At 42.9% G+C, this 13,084-nt stretch overlaps 2 protein-coding genes across 3 annotated transcripts in view; both read right to left on the reverse strand.

Annotated features, from left to right (window-relative positions):
- The window catches only part of BMERB1 (bMERB domain containing 1), a 95,810-nt gene extending 86,461 nt beyond the window's left edge, over positions 1-9,349 (reverse strand). For both annotated transcript variants that reach the window (XM_088801231.1, XM_019710393.3), the window contains exon 1: positions 9,210-9,349. In XM_088801231.1, the coding sequence (XP_088657357.1) occupies positions 9,210-9,315 (106 nt within the window). In that variant the 5' untranslated portion in view covers positions 9,316-9,349. The remainder of the gene's footprint in view (positions 1-9,209) is intronic.
- The window catches only part of MPV17L (MPV17 mitochondrial inner membrane protein like), a 36,339-nt gene continuing 32,464 nt past the window's right edge, over positions 9,210-13,084 (reverse strand). The window contains exon 4 of the mRNA XM_088801232.1: positions 9,210-9,526. Coding sequence (XP_088657358.1) covers positions 9,407-9,526 — 120 coding nt within the window. The 3' untranslated portion in view covers positions 9,210-9,406. The remainder of the gene's footprint in view (positions 9,527-13,084) is intronic.

Genomic DNA, 13,084 nt, shown 5'->3' on the forward strand with positions numbered 1-13,084 from the left:
CTCTGCACGAAATGAAAAGGCCTTTTAATGGACCAGTACATTTACTGTGGCCATGCCGGTTTTTGTTTCTGTTGTTCTGGAAAGGAGTGCTTGACTGTGAGTGGTGGGCCCCGACTTTCCTGACATCTAAGAATCAAGGAGCTGTGGTACAGGTGAAACACCTCGCCCAGCCTGCACCCATCACAGCATTCTCCATGCACTGCCAGTTTGCAATAATGGTACCTATTCCCGTTGCTTTGTAGCGGATCTGAAAATCTCAAGTCTTTTCCTCGAAGCAGCAAAGCAAGAATGCGAATCAAATTATAGCATCAGGAACAAGCCATCTAAACCAGGAGACGGGCAGGTGATTGAGACCAAGACTCCAGCTAACTTTATTTTTCAGTTTGATGATATCGAAGGTTTATGAAACACCTGATTAAATCATTTCCACCTAAGTCTTTGTGGATTAACAGCCACCCCATTCGGCAACTACTGATTGGATGAGAGGCTTCTAAGTGCCGGGCAGTGCGGTGCGGTAGATGCCGGGCCCCAGCATTCAGCAGTGAATATGACACACAGGGTTTCTGTGGTCATGGCACTGGCAGAAAGAGAATTAAATCATTGCCCTCAGGTCAGCACGCAACACTTGGTTTGACCCTATTAGAACTCCTCTTCTCAAGGGCCTGCAAAAACTCGTCTGTAGCAAAACAACCGAATTAATCTCTGGACAATATTTAGCTAAGAGGGCATTAGGGTCAGCAAACTGACCTGAATTCTGTCTCTGAAGGAACTGGGGGGGCCAGCAGCCTCTCTTGGTTCTTTAGTTTTCTTTATTGGACACAGGGACTGCTCCCAGGAGACCCTTTTTTCTTTTTCAGCTTTACTGAGGTATAATGGACAAATACAATTTTAAGATATTTAAAGTGTACACAGTGGTGATTTGATATATGTATTATGAAAAGTTTCCCCCATCAAGTTAATTAACACATCCATCAGCTCACATATTTACCTCTGTTTGTGTGAGAATCACATTTAAGATCTGCTCTCTTAGCAAATTTCAATTATACAATACAGTGTTATCAACTGTCGTCACCATGTCATATATTAGCTGCTCAGACCTTATTCATCTTAAAACTGATAGTTTGTACCCTTTTGTACCAACTCCTCCTATTTCGCTCATCCCCTAGATTCCGGCAACTACTTCTCTACTCTGTTCCTATAGGTTGACTTTTAACTTTTTCTTTAGATTCCACATATTAGTGATACCACGCAGTACCTGTATTTCTCGACTTATTTCACTTCTCATAATGTCCTCAAGGTCCATCCATGTTGTTGCAAATGACAGGATTTCCTTCTTTCTCGTGGTTTAATAATATTCCTGTGTGTGTGTGCGTGTGTGTGTGTGTGTGTGTGCGCACGCGTCTGTGTGTGTGTCCACATCTTTATCCATTCATCCATTTATGGACACTTAGGTTGTTTCCATGTCTTGGCTATTGGGAATAATGCTGCAATGAACATGGCGGTGCAGATATCACTTCGATAACCCTGTTTTCATTTCCTTTGGATGTCCACCCAGAAATGGATTGTTGGATCATACAGTAGTTCTAACTTTACCAACAGATCTGAAATCACCTGAAGGCAGGCACTAGACACATCTTACTCCAAGTGACCCTGTACTCTTAAGGGCTTAGCAGGATACCTGGCATATAATGTCAGTTACTACCACGTTTCCCTGAAAGTAAGACCCAGCCGGACCATCAGCTCTAATGCGTCTTTGGGAGCAAAAATTAATATAAGACCTGGTCTTTTACTATAAGACTTTGTGTAATATAATATAATATAATACCGAGTCTTATTTTACTATAATATAAGACCTGGTCTTATATTAACTTTAGCTCCAAAAGACGCATTAGAGCTGATTGTCCAGCTAGCTCTTATTTTCGGGGAAACCCGGTATGTACTGAATGCGTGAGTGAATGAGTGATAGACAAGGAGACGAACGACTGACTTACCTGTTTGGGAATTTAAAATGAACACAATAATGAGTGTCATGCATTGTGGCCATTTTCCAGTTTGGATTTTAGGCAATCTAGACATTTTTGTTACCATCTTGTAACGCAGTTGTTCATGTGTTCTTCAAATCACAATGCCCCGGGAAGCCCTGGCCTAGGGCAGCCTGGACTGTTGTGTCCTTGCCCAGTCCTTTCCAGCTCTACCCGTACCCTGCGGTGAGTCCTTACCCTGTTTCTCCACTTCTAAGGGGGCACGACAACTCCTGCTCTTTGCCATTTCTTGGCAAGAGTAAACGAGAACACACAGAAGTGTAAATTGCAAAGTGCTATAGAATGTAAAGCGTCATTATTATTATTAGTCCTCCCAAACCCAGAATCCCTGCACCTGTCTAAACCCTACTGAAAGAGAGAGTGGGCAACGCCAATGCTGATGTATTTAAACTGGCAGCTCACCTGAAATGCCCTTCTCTCCTGCCTTCATGTAGTAAAACCCTGCCTAGCCTTCAGGACCAGAGCAGACACTCCTCCTTGCTGTCACGTGGGAGTCCCTCAGGAACAGCCAATCCCTTCTTCTCGTTTCCCACCTGGACCTTTAGTGTTTGTTTCATTGTACAGGTATTATAAATTATGGTGTTCTTCACATCCGTGTCCCCACGCTCCCCAAATCTGTAAGCTCCTTAAGAGTGGGGGCTGGGTCTTATTCCATCTCTGCCTCTGCAGCATCTAGCACTGTGCCAGGAGCCACAGACCTTTAGAGTCAGAGGGGGCTAGAGTCAGGCTCCAGCTCTGCCACCTACTAGCTTTGTGACCTTCAGCAAGTTTCTTAACCTCCTTAGGCCTCAGTTTTCCCATCTGTAAAAAGGAGAATAAGAATTCCACATACCTAGACTTGTTATGAGAATTTAATAAGCTCAAGTTCATAGCTAAGACTCATTAACTACTATTATTATTAATAAGTACTTAATAATTAATCAGAGACCAAGAATAGACACAATGGATTTTTCCTTCAGTTAACACATAAGGAAGAAATGCTTGCAAAAATGAAACTTAAAAGTTATGAACAAGAAATGTAAATAACTGGGTTTGTTTAAAGAATATATTAGATACCATCATATTCATAACCTCCACATTCCTGCTATTATAGTTCCTGCAGTAAGTTAGCCAGTTGCCTGTCCAGGCCCAGTGCAGAGACTGTCACGTCTCCTAAATCACATCCCAGTGCTTAGTTTCCCAGAAGGCAACCCCCGCGGCCTTGACTTCTTGCCACACCTTTCACACTAAGGAAACTCCTTTCACTAACCCAAAATGGGACAGATCAGGAAGAAACCAGGGACTGGCAAAGGGTTTATTACAATGATCAATTCTGGCCTCTCGGGCCTTATTCTCTCTCCATTCAGCTTCCATGTGACCTTTTAAAAACAAAAAAAACGAGCTCATGTTAGCCTCGGGCTTAACAATCATTAGCAGCTTCTCCTGAAATGTTAATAAAATACACACTGTTGTGTTTTTTTTTCACTATCACCCATAAGGCCTCACCCAGTCTGGCTTCTCTCTGATTCACCGCCACTCTCTTCCCTAACTGTCTGTGTTCCAGCCTCCCTGGCCTTCTGTCTCTTCCTCTAACACACTAAGAGCCTTTGTATTTGCTACCTGGATCTCTGACATTTACGTGGCAAAATGTCACCTCCTTAGAGAAGCATTTCCTGACCACCGGATGGAAAATCTCTCTCCTCTATTCATTTCCATGTAACGTTTATTACCTGAACTACATTATTTGTTTGCCTATGTCTTATCCGATACCTTCACTCCTAGCTCATCTCCCCTTTCCCTAAATAGAAGCTCCATAGGGACAGGAACCTTGTCTGTCTTGCTCCACACGGTATCCACAGCCCCTAAAACACTGCACTCAATACCAATTTATTGGATGAATAAATGGGGGTGGAAGAGCAGATTATGGTTATTTTTCACCTTTTATTTTTATATGTCAGATGAATTTGAATTTTTTAAGTGCATGCACTACTTCTGTAATAAGAAAAAAAAGAAATACATGTAATACCAAAAAAAAAAAAAAAAATTAGCATATTTAAGCAAACAGATGAAAGTAACACGAAATCTTTCCCAAGAACCTATTATACAGATTGCCAGCAATTCATATTCTTTCAGTCTCTATGCTGTTTATTAAACCTGAAACATTGATCCGCATGAAAATCAGTCCACATCCCTGGACTTTTAAATAACAGTCATCTCTCCTGGGCTCACAGTAAGATTGTTGTTTGAGCTTTCCACTTTATTCCAATCTCCTACTCACAGCACATTTATCTCTATATCTATGCTTTTGCTAATGCTGTGACCTCTCATGGCATCTCCCCCCCTTCTTCCCCCATCCAAAATCTTAACCATCCTTTAAGGAACATTCAAACTTATCAAGAAGTGGCCACAACCACCAACAACTGTGCTTTTAAAGGGCTCTGTGCTTTGTCGAAAGGCAACGTGTCTTTGTGTCTTCCTGAGTTAATTACAGTTGGTTGAAAGCAGTATTTTTATACATCTGACCACACTGAAATGTCACTATAGATTTTCCAACTGAGTAAAGGGAAAAAAAAAAAAATCACTGATAGCAGAAAAATGCTGTCAAAGGCAGGTGGGAACAACTTCTTAGAATCTTTCTCAAATGAGAAAATACCAGGTGGCTTTCAAGGGTTCACAAGTCATTCCCCACAAATTCCCATGAGGAAGAAGACAGTATGTACAGAATCATTATCTAGAATTTACACACACACACACACACACACACACACACGCACACACACACAAACATGGATGCAAGGAAAAACTGACTAGCAAGCTTGGAATAATCTCCTGCACTACTGGGCACCATCCACTTATGTCTATTATGACAACCATTCAACACTGATTGAGCACGTCCAGTATTCCAGGCACTGTGCTAAATGCTTTAGGTACATTATCTCATCTAATCCTCCCAATGGCCAGAAGTGGTCCTTATTATTACTATTCTGTTGGAGGAAGTCATTGAGAGGACGTGACCACTGGTTGACCCTTGAGCTAGACAGGGGCAATTGGAGGCTCTTCATCTCTTCCTCTGTGCTTGAAATGTGCTCTGCCCCCCGTTCCCATCGCAGGAGCTGTTCCAAGGACGCAGCCTTGAGACAGGAAGTTGTTGAGACCATCTGGATGGTACACATGCCTGAACCCCATTAAGGCCTCTGTATACACTTTTACTGTGTGTCCCCCAAAATAAGACCGGGTCTTATATTAATTTTTTGCTCCAAAAGACACATTAGGGCTTATGTTCAGGGGATGTCATCCTTAAAAATCATGCTAGGACTTCTTTTCCGGTTAGGTCTTATTTTGGGGGAAACATGGTAAGATTTTGGCAGGTGGGTGTTGTCACGCAGCTGCCTGCCTGGCTGTCCCCTCGTGTCTACCCCTAAAAAGAAAGAAGAGTCTGTGAGACTAATCCTTTCAGAGACTTTGCTTCACCTTTGTGCTTACACCTTATGTCTCCTTGTTTGGCCCCAAAGAATGGCTGGCTAGTCAATGACGGGTAAGATTCCCCAAGAGAGGAACGACCTAAGACAGGCACAGCCGCGTGGGGGGCCACCAGGAGAGTTCACTATCGACCTCGTGAGTTCTCCTGGTGCTCCCCACACGACTGTGCCTGTCTTAGGTCGTTCCTCTCTTGAGGAATCTTACCCATCATTGGCTAGCCAGCCATTCCCCCGTCTAAGGAGAACTTCTGCCTCTGTGGCTGTATTCTTTCCCACAACCTGCTTGGGAAGTGATTCTAGATGTGATAACATCAGTTCTCCATCTCAGCAAGTTTCAGCATAAAAGTTTCGTCCCCTGGGGAGGTACAAACAAATATAATACATCATGGGACTTTCGGCAGGCAAGGATGATTGGTTTGAACCAGTTTTCTGGTACGGTGTATGAGACTCATAGACCATAGAAAAAACAATGCTACTTTCTTGTATGTGCATCAATAAAAGCCACAAGGTGGCCCGATTAGGGGCTCTCAGTCCTTTGAGGCTGTGAGACCCTTGGCCCCTGTTTCAAAACTTTCTTGATTTCTGTTTCTTTCTTAACCTTCGCCACCCCTTCTTGTTCTCTCACTGCCTGTGTTGCGCTGAACGCGACAGGTGGGCACAGAGATCTACTCATCTCGTGGTGCCCAAGACGAGCCTTGTTGGCAAGTTCCCTTGCTTATTAAACTTGCCACCTACCATTCTGGACTGGTCCGCCTTTTTCTCCAGTCTTCCCTTGTCCTTGGTGTATGGAGGCCAGTTTCAGATTCAACCCAGGAAGCTCCCAAGGTTTCAAACCAAAATACTCCCATTTTACAGATGAAGTAACTGATGCACAGAGAGGTTCAGTAATTTTCCCAGGGTTACAAAGCAACAAAGTGTTAGAGCTCGTTTGAACCCACTTCACCTGATTTCAAAACCCCCATTCTTTGCTACTCTACTATATATATCTTCTACCTAACAACTATAGTTAAAACTAAAGATAGCAGTTAATACAACCTTAACTAAAAACGACCAGTTCCACAATCTTTTCCCCCTTTTTTTTTTTCAGTAACAAACACTCAGTATTCAACATACAATATTTAAATATGCATAGAAGTTAAACAGGGCATGTCTTCTGTTTAATGGGCCTCTCTTTCTCCAGCATTTCACACATTGCAACGTTGACTTGACAACTGTTATGCCACAGAATCACCAGTACTAATTTCCACACTTCATTAATACATAAATGGAGGCCCCAGATGTTATGGGATGGATCCACAGATTCCATGAGGAGCTGAGAGGGAGTTCCAATTAGGCTACTTTTAATCAAAAAATGCCAAGCTGCAGACAGCAAACCATGCTAAATGTAACAACCCCAGAGGTGAAACTCAAAAGTGGGACTCTAGATCAGTGCTGTAAGAAGATTTCAAGTCTGAATAGGTAAAAAGGAAAAAAGAGCAGATTTGGGGATCCACGCCAAAGCAGATCAGAAACTGTAGTCCTGCATTTGAATAGGAAGCAGGAGTCAGAGTCTTTGATGGCTTAGAACAGAGGATAAAAAAGCCTTTCTACCTGACTTCTAACAGTTTGCAGCCTAAGACTCAGAAGAACAAAAATGTCAGGAGCTCAAAGCCTATAAATTGGGTGTTCACTGCAATTTTTTCTGTACGTTTCAAAATTTTCCTAATAAAATGGTGAGAAAATAAAAAGCTATAAGGGAAATTATTAAGGAACTGAACAACACTGCAGTTTTAATCTAGGGTGCTGCTTTATGCAATTCCTTGCAAAGGATAAAAGCAGATTCCTTTTACAGATGCAGTCATAAAATAATCAAAGCTGCCAATGTGTATTAAGCACTTACCTTAAGCTCTCCACACATCATCTTACTGAATATTCACAATTAAGCTACAAGGTAGGTAACTATTCTTACCTCCGTTTCAGAGCCTGAAGTCATCACAGAGCCAGGAGGGGACAGAGCCAGGACTCAAACCCAGGGCTTCTCTGAACACAGCTCCTACTCTGCATGGACCTAGCATTCCTTCAAGCCTGTGAGCCTCCGAGACCAACAGAGCTGCCACAGGCTTATGAAATCACTGAATGTGTTGTGGGAGTCTCTCGACAGATTTAGAAAGCTTCCTGAAAACACGAAAGCAATAAACCTTCATGTTAAAAGCAGAAAAGGGCTCTGGAGTCCAACAGACCAGGGTTTGAATCCTGGCCCTGCCACTTTAGTCACATTACCTAGCAAACCCTAGTTTTCCCATCTATGTAGGGGAGTCGTGATATTCACTTCGGCAGGTTGTTGTGGGGATTGAATAAAATGGTGCATCTGAAGTTCTTACACAGGACCTGGCTCATGACACTATCAATACAAGGCATCCATTGTGGGCATCACTGTGAGCTCGTAGGAAGCAGAGACCCTCAGCCCTGATGTCATGCCAAAGTACCAAAGCCGAAGGGTTTTGAAAAGATGAAACAGAGGGAAAGACCCAGATTTAAAAAGAAGAAAGAAAAGAAAAGGAGAGAGGTTGGGAGCGCTGTGGGTTCCAGGCACAGAACTCAGGCAGTTGTGATTTCAACTTGAACCCATGAGAACCAGAACGCAGCTGAGCCATTCTAGGAAGATTTTCTGAATTTGTCATTACAGGTATGAAGAAAGTGTGCGTGTGTGCGCGCACACGCACACACACACACACACACACACACACACAATGTGCTACCCGGGAAAGACATGAAAAAAGCACATTCACAACACTTAGGTCCAGCTCTAAGATTGGTGCTGAGCATGGTTACCCGGCACCAAGGCAGGAAGCTGAGGGTCCTTGAGAAGGGCGAGAGGTCTTTTCCCTGCCCAGCAGAAGGCACCATCTAGAGCAAGCAATGCCAGGGCAGGGGCACTGGAAAGTGCCCTGGGTTTGCAGGGAGGGCTGGTGACCCTGGCGCTCCTCCCCCCCTCCCCACCCCCCCACCCCCCCACCCCCCCGCAGCTGCCTCTATACTCAGGAGTTTCAATTACTGTATCCTATTCGTTAAAAACAAAAACCCTTGGTTTACTTGGAAACGTTGTTGACCCCCAAATACCATAGAGAGAAGAGCAAACACAGTCGGTCGACTTCAGAGCTGCCTTCTAGGATTGTCCCCAAAGCAGACTCGCATTGAGTCCAGGGAGAAAGGAGAGGGTGTGCACAGGGTTAACATTCCCCAAACCCTTTCCCTCCTACCCGAAAACCAGAAGGCGGGGAAGAAATGCTGGGCATTTCAGGTGTGCACCTCGCGGTGGAGGGGAAAGGCACAGCGGACACTCCCCCCTCTTCAGGGACGCGGCGCTTTAAAGAACGATCCAACCGCCCAGCGTCCTATCGCATCCTGAGCAGAACCGACCCTCCTCTCTCGGCTGCAGGAAAAACCCTACTTTCCAGCACCAGCTGCGAGCTTACGGAGCCAACTCCCAAGTCCACCCAGGCTCCCAGCTCGCTGCCTTGCGATTTCCCGAGCCTCCGGGTGCAGCCCAGCCCAGAGGATCCCCCTTTTGTTCGCGGGAAAGCGCGTCGCGGCGCTGCGCATCCCCGAGCTGAAAGCCCTGAGCGGGGGCGCTTCCCTTGATCCGCTCCCTACAATCCCTGCACTCCCGCGACCACCCCCTCCAGCGCACGGATCCCCAACCGTATCCTCCCTCCTCGGAAGTACTCACTTCTCCCCAGTCCCTCCGCTTTCCACGCCGTCTCCTCCACCGCCCCATAGCGCCTCAGAGGCTTCTCAGCTTCAAGGTGGGTAGACAAAGATTGCTTTAACTCCATCGCTGATCCCCGCGGGCAGGTCTATGGGTCTCCCTTTACTCCATCCCCACTGCGGGCTGCAGGGAGGGAGGCGGCTCCAGTCAGCAGCGTTTTAAGGGGCCGGGCGCTCGTGACGCTGCTCCATCTCTTCCGCCGCCAGGGCTCGGGAGCACCAACTGGTACCCAAGAGGGGGGCGGGATGCAGAGCGCATGCGCAGTGGATGCTTGGGGGCTGGGTAGAGAAAAGAGGGTAGATAACTCTAACAACAAAAACAACTAAAATAGAACCAATCCAGAGGAAGAACAAGCCCCCTACCCATACTAGAGTCGGTGGCGATGTTTTGCATGGGGCTGGCACTTGTGATATGCCTACAGGCTGCTAGGTTTTGAGTAGAATTTGTGAGCGCGTCTCTGTGGGCGATGGATCCATCTTTGCGGGGAGTGTGCAGAAGCGTGAGTGCGGACCTGGATCTGTGGGTTCTGTGCTTGGTTAAGTGTGTGTACTTGTGAGAATCTCTGTCCTTTACGTCTGTGTGTGTAATTTGAATAATGAAATGAGATATTCTTGTCTGCAGGTGCCTGTGTCCGTACCGTATGTGTCTGCATGAATTTGAGAGAAACATGAAAATATTTTGGTCCCAAGTATAGCAAAGCTGTTTGGAACGTGGATCTTTAGTGTCTTGAAACCCAGGGGTTTATCTTACTAACAAAGCATGGTAGCATTAAAAGTACAAAGTAAAATAAGAAGCTTCATTGAAAAAAAATAGTAACATTTATTGAATCACAGCTGGGTGCTAAACACTTTCCAATAACTCTGTGAAACAGATACTGTTTTGTTGGCCTTATATTACAGAGGACGAAACTAAGGTGTTATTTGTCCAAAGTCCCACACTTATCAAGTAGCCTGGTAAGCACTTGAATCCAGACTTAGTCTCTTTATTATACTGGCTCCCTACACAGAACAGGTGTTGTATTTTGTATGGAGGGGAGGCGGGGGCTCTATAGGACATGGGTTGTATGTTTGTTGTTGTTTTTAAAATGTCATCCGGGGCAATTTTGGTATCCACATGGCTTGTGGAAGTATAAAATCGCCCAGCTCTTTAAGTAAATGATTTAGCAATTGGCAGCAAGAGTCTTTACAAGTTATTATCAATAATAAACATCTAAATAGCTCACGAGGGGAAAAGGAAATAACAATGATGATCATAAATTATTTAGACCTAGAGAACCATGAGAGTATCATATACCAAAACTTTTAAGTTTTGATGTAAATAAATGTATAGTCTTAAACATATGCATTTAAAAATGTAAAACTAGGGCCTGCCCGGTGGCTCAGGCAGTTAGAGCTCCATGCTCCTAACTCCGAAGGCTGCCAGTTCAATTCCCACATGGGCCAGTGGGCTCTCAACCACAAGGTTGTCAGTTCAATTCCTCAAGTCCCACAAGGGATGGTGGGTTCCGCCCCCTGCAACTAAGATTGAACACGGCACCTTGAGCTGAGCTGCCGCTGAGCTCCCAGATGGCTCAGCTGGTTGGAGCGCGTCCTCTCCACCACAAGGTTGCCGGTTCAACTCCCACGAGGGATGGTGGGCTGCGCCCCTGCAACTAGTAATGGCAACAGGACCTGGAGCTGAGCTGTGCCCTCCACAACTAAGACTGAAAGGACAACTTGAAGCTGAACGGCACCCTCCACAACTAAGATTGAAAGGACGATAACTTGACTTGGAAAAAAGGCCTGGAAGTACACACTGTTCCCCAATAAAGTCCTGTTCCCCTTCCCCAATAAAATCTTTAAAAAAAAAAAAAAGTAAGACTAAAAATGAATGGGTTAGGATAAATGGATAGGAATAATGTAGTCTATACATACTATTCAGCTTTAAAAAGGAAGGAAATTCTGCAATATGCTACATGGATGAAATTTGAGAACAACATGGTGAGTGAAATAAACCAGTCACAAGAAGACAAATATTGTATGATTCCACTTGTATGAGGTACTTACAGTACTCAAATCAATAGAGACAGAAAGTGGGATGGTTGCCAGGGGTTTGAGGGAGGAAGTATAGGAAGTTTGTGTTTAATAGGTTTAGATTTGCAGGTTTACAAGATAAAAAGAGTTCTGGGGATGGATGGTGATGATGGCTACACAACAACGTGAATGTATTTAATACCACTGAACCATATACTTAAAAATGGTTAAAATGGTTTAAAAAATGGGTTAAATGTTCAACTCAAAAGACTGTAAGAAAAAAGAACAGATAAAACCTAAGTAAAGTGTAAAAAAGAGAATAATAATGTTAAGAGCATAAATTAAGGAAATAGAAAACCAAGGAGCAATACAGAGGTTCAACAAAGCCCAAAGCTGATTGCTGGGAGGGGAAAACACTAATAAAAAAGGCAAACCTCTTAAGACTCATCAATATAGGCCGTCATGAATGATATTAAGAAGGAAAAAGAGACAAAATACCAATACAAGAAGTCAAAATGGATCATTTTCTTTAAGAAGTGAACTATCAAAACATATTTAAGAAATGAAAAAAGCAAACCAAATAACCATTACAAAAACTGAATTAAGACAGACATTTACTCTCTTCTCAGTCCCACAAAGGCAACAGGCCCAAACAGTTTTATAGGTGAGTTTTACCAAGTAAAACAACAAAAGAAGCCATATGCAGAAGAGTACATGTTTAATAATTCCATTCATATAAAGCTCAAAAACAGGTAAAACTTATCTATAGTGATAAATGTCAGAATAATGGTTACTTTTAGGGAGGTTCTATCTAAATGGAAAACAGCATGAGGGATTGCTTATTGACAAGCTAGAGATGTACGATCTGTTGGTGATATACTGGGATATGTGTGTGTGTGTGTATATGTATGTATATATACATATATATATATAATCCATGTATACATGGGGAGATATAGGCATAAATATAACTATTCATTGAGATAGCCACTTAAAATGTGTGCCCTTTACTGTATAGAAATTATATCTCAATATAAAAAACTAATTAAATAAAAGGGTGTATAACCTTTAGAATAAAAAGATGTTTGGTGGGCTCAGGGATCTTTGTCATGTTATTCTCTTTACTTTTCCGCATGTTTAAATGTTTCATGATTTTTAAAAAAGGAAGACGAAAAATAGCCAGATCTATTGGATCTAATTTCAACTCCTGGGAATTTACACTAAGAAATATTTAAAATACTAAAAAGTAGTTACACACAGGATGTTTCCTACAATTTACATCAAATGTGGGAAAACTAGGAAAAGTCTAATATCTTGCAAAAGGGAAATGACTAAACTATGGTATGTATACAATAACACTGTATACTAATTTAAAATGATGTTTATAAAGAGTTTGGAAATGACATGGGAAAAACATTGTAACACAATGTTAATCGAAACATAAGAGGAAAAGTAGGATACAAATTGTAATGTAAGTACAGGCTGTTGTTCTTGATCTTGTGGTTAAGGTCAAGTGTGTGGTGTAACCTCAGTCATATCACTTATTTCATAGAATGATAATGGTAGAAATTAAATGAAAAATACTGTGATCCCAGTTTTGTTATATGTTCACACATGTACATATATCCAGTACAAGAAAATGCTGAAATGACATACACCAAAATGTTGACAGGGGCTACATGAATGTTGCGATAAACAATAATGCTTTATTTGAATTCTCCAATGTTCCTATAAGGTATATGTATTACTTTCATAATCAGGAAAAAAATCAATAATGTTTTTAATGCATGGAAAATAAAAAGACTAGGAGTAAGTACACGAAAA

The sequence above is a fragment of the Rhinolophus sinicus genome, chromosome 10, assembly GCF_057876585.1.
Source record: "Rhinolophus sinicus isolate RSI-liver-muscle chromosome 10, RSI-T2T, whole genome shotgun sequence".
Classification (NCBI taxonomy): domain Eukaryota; kingdom Metazoa; phylum Chordata; class Mammalia; order Chiroptera; family Rhinolophidae; genus Rhinolophus; species Rhinolophus sinicus.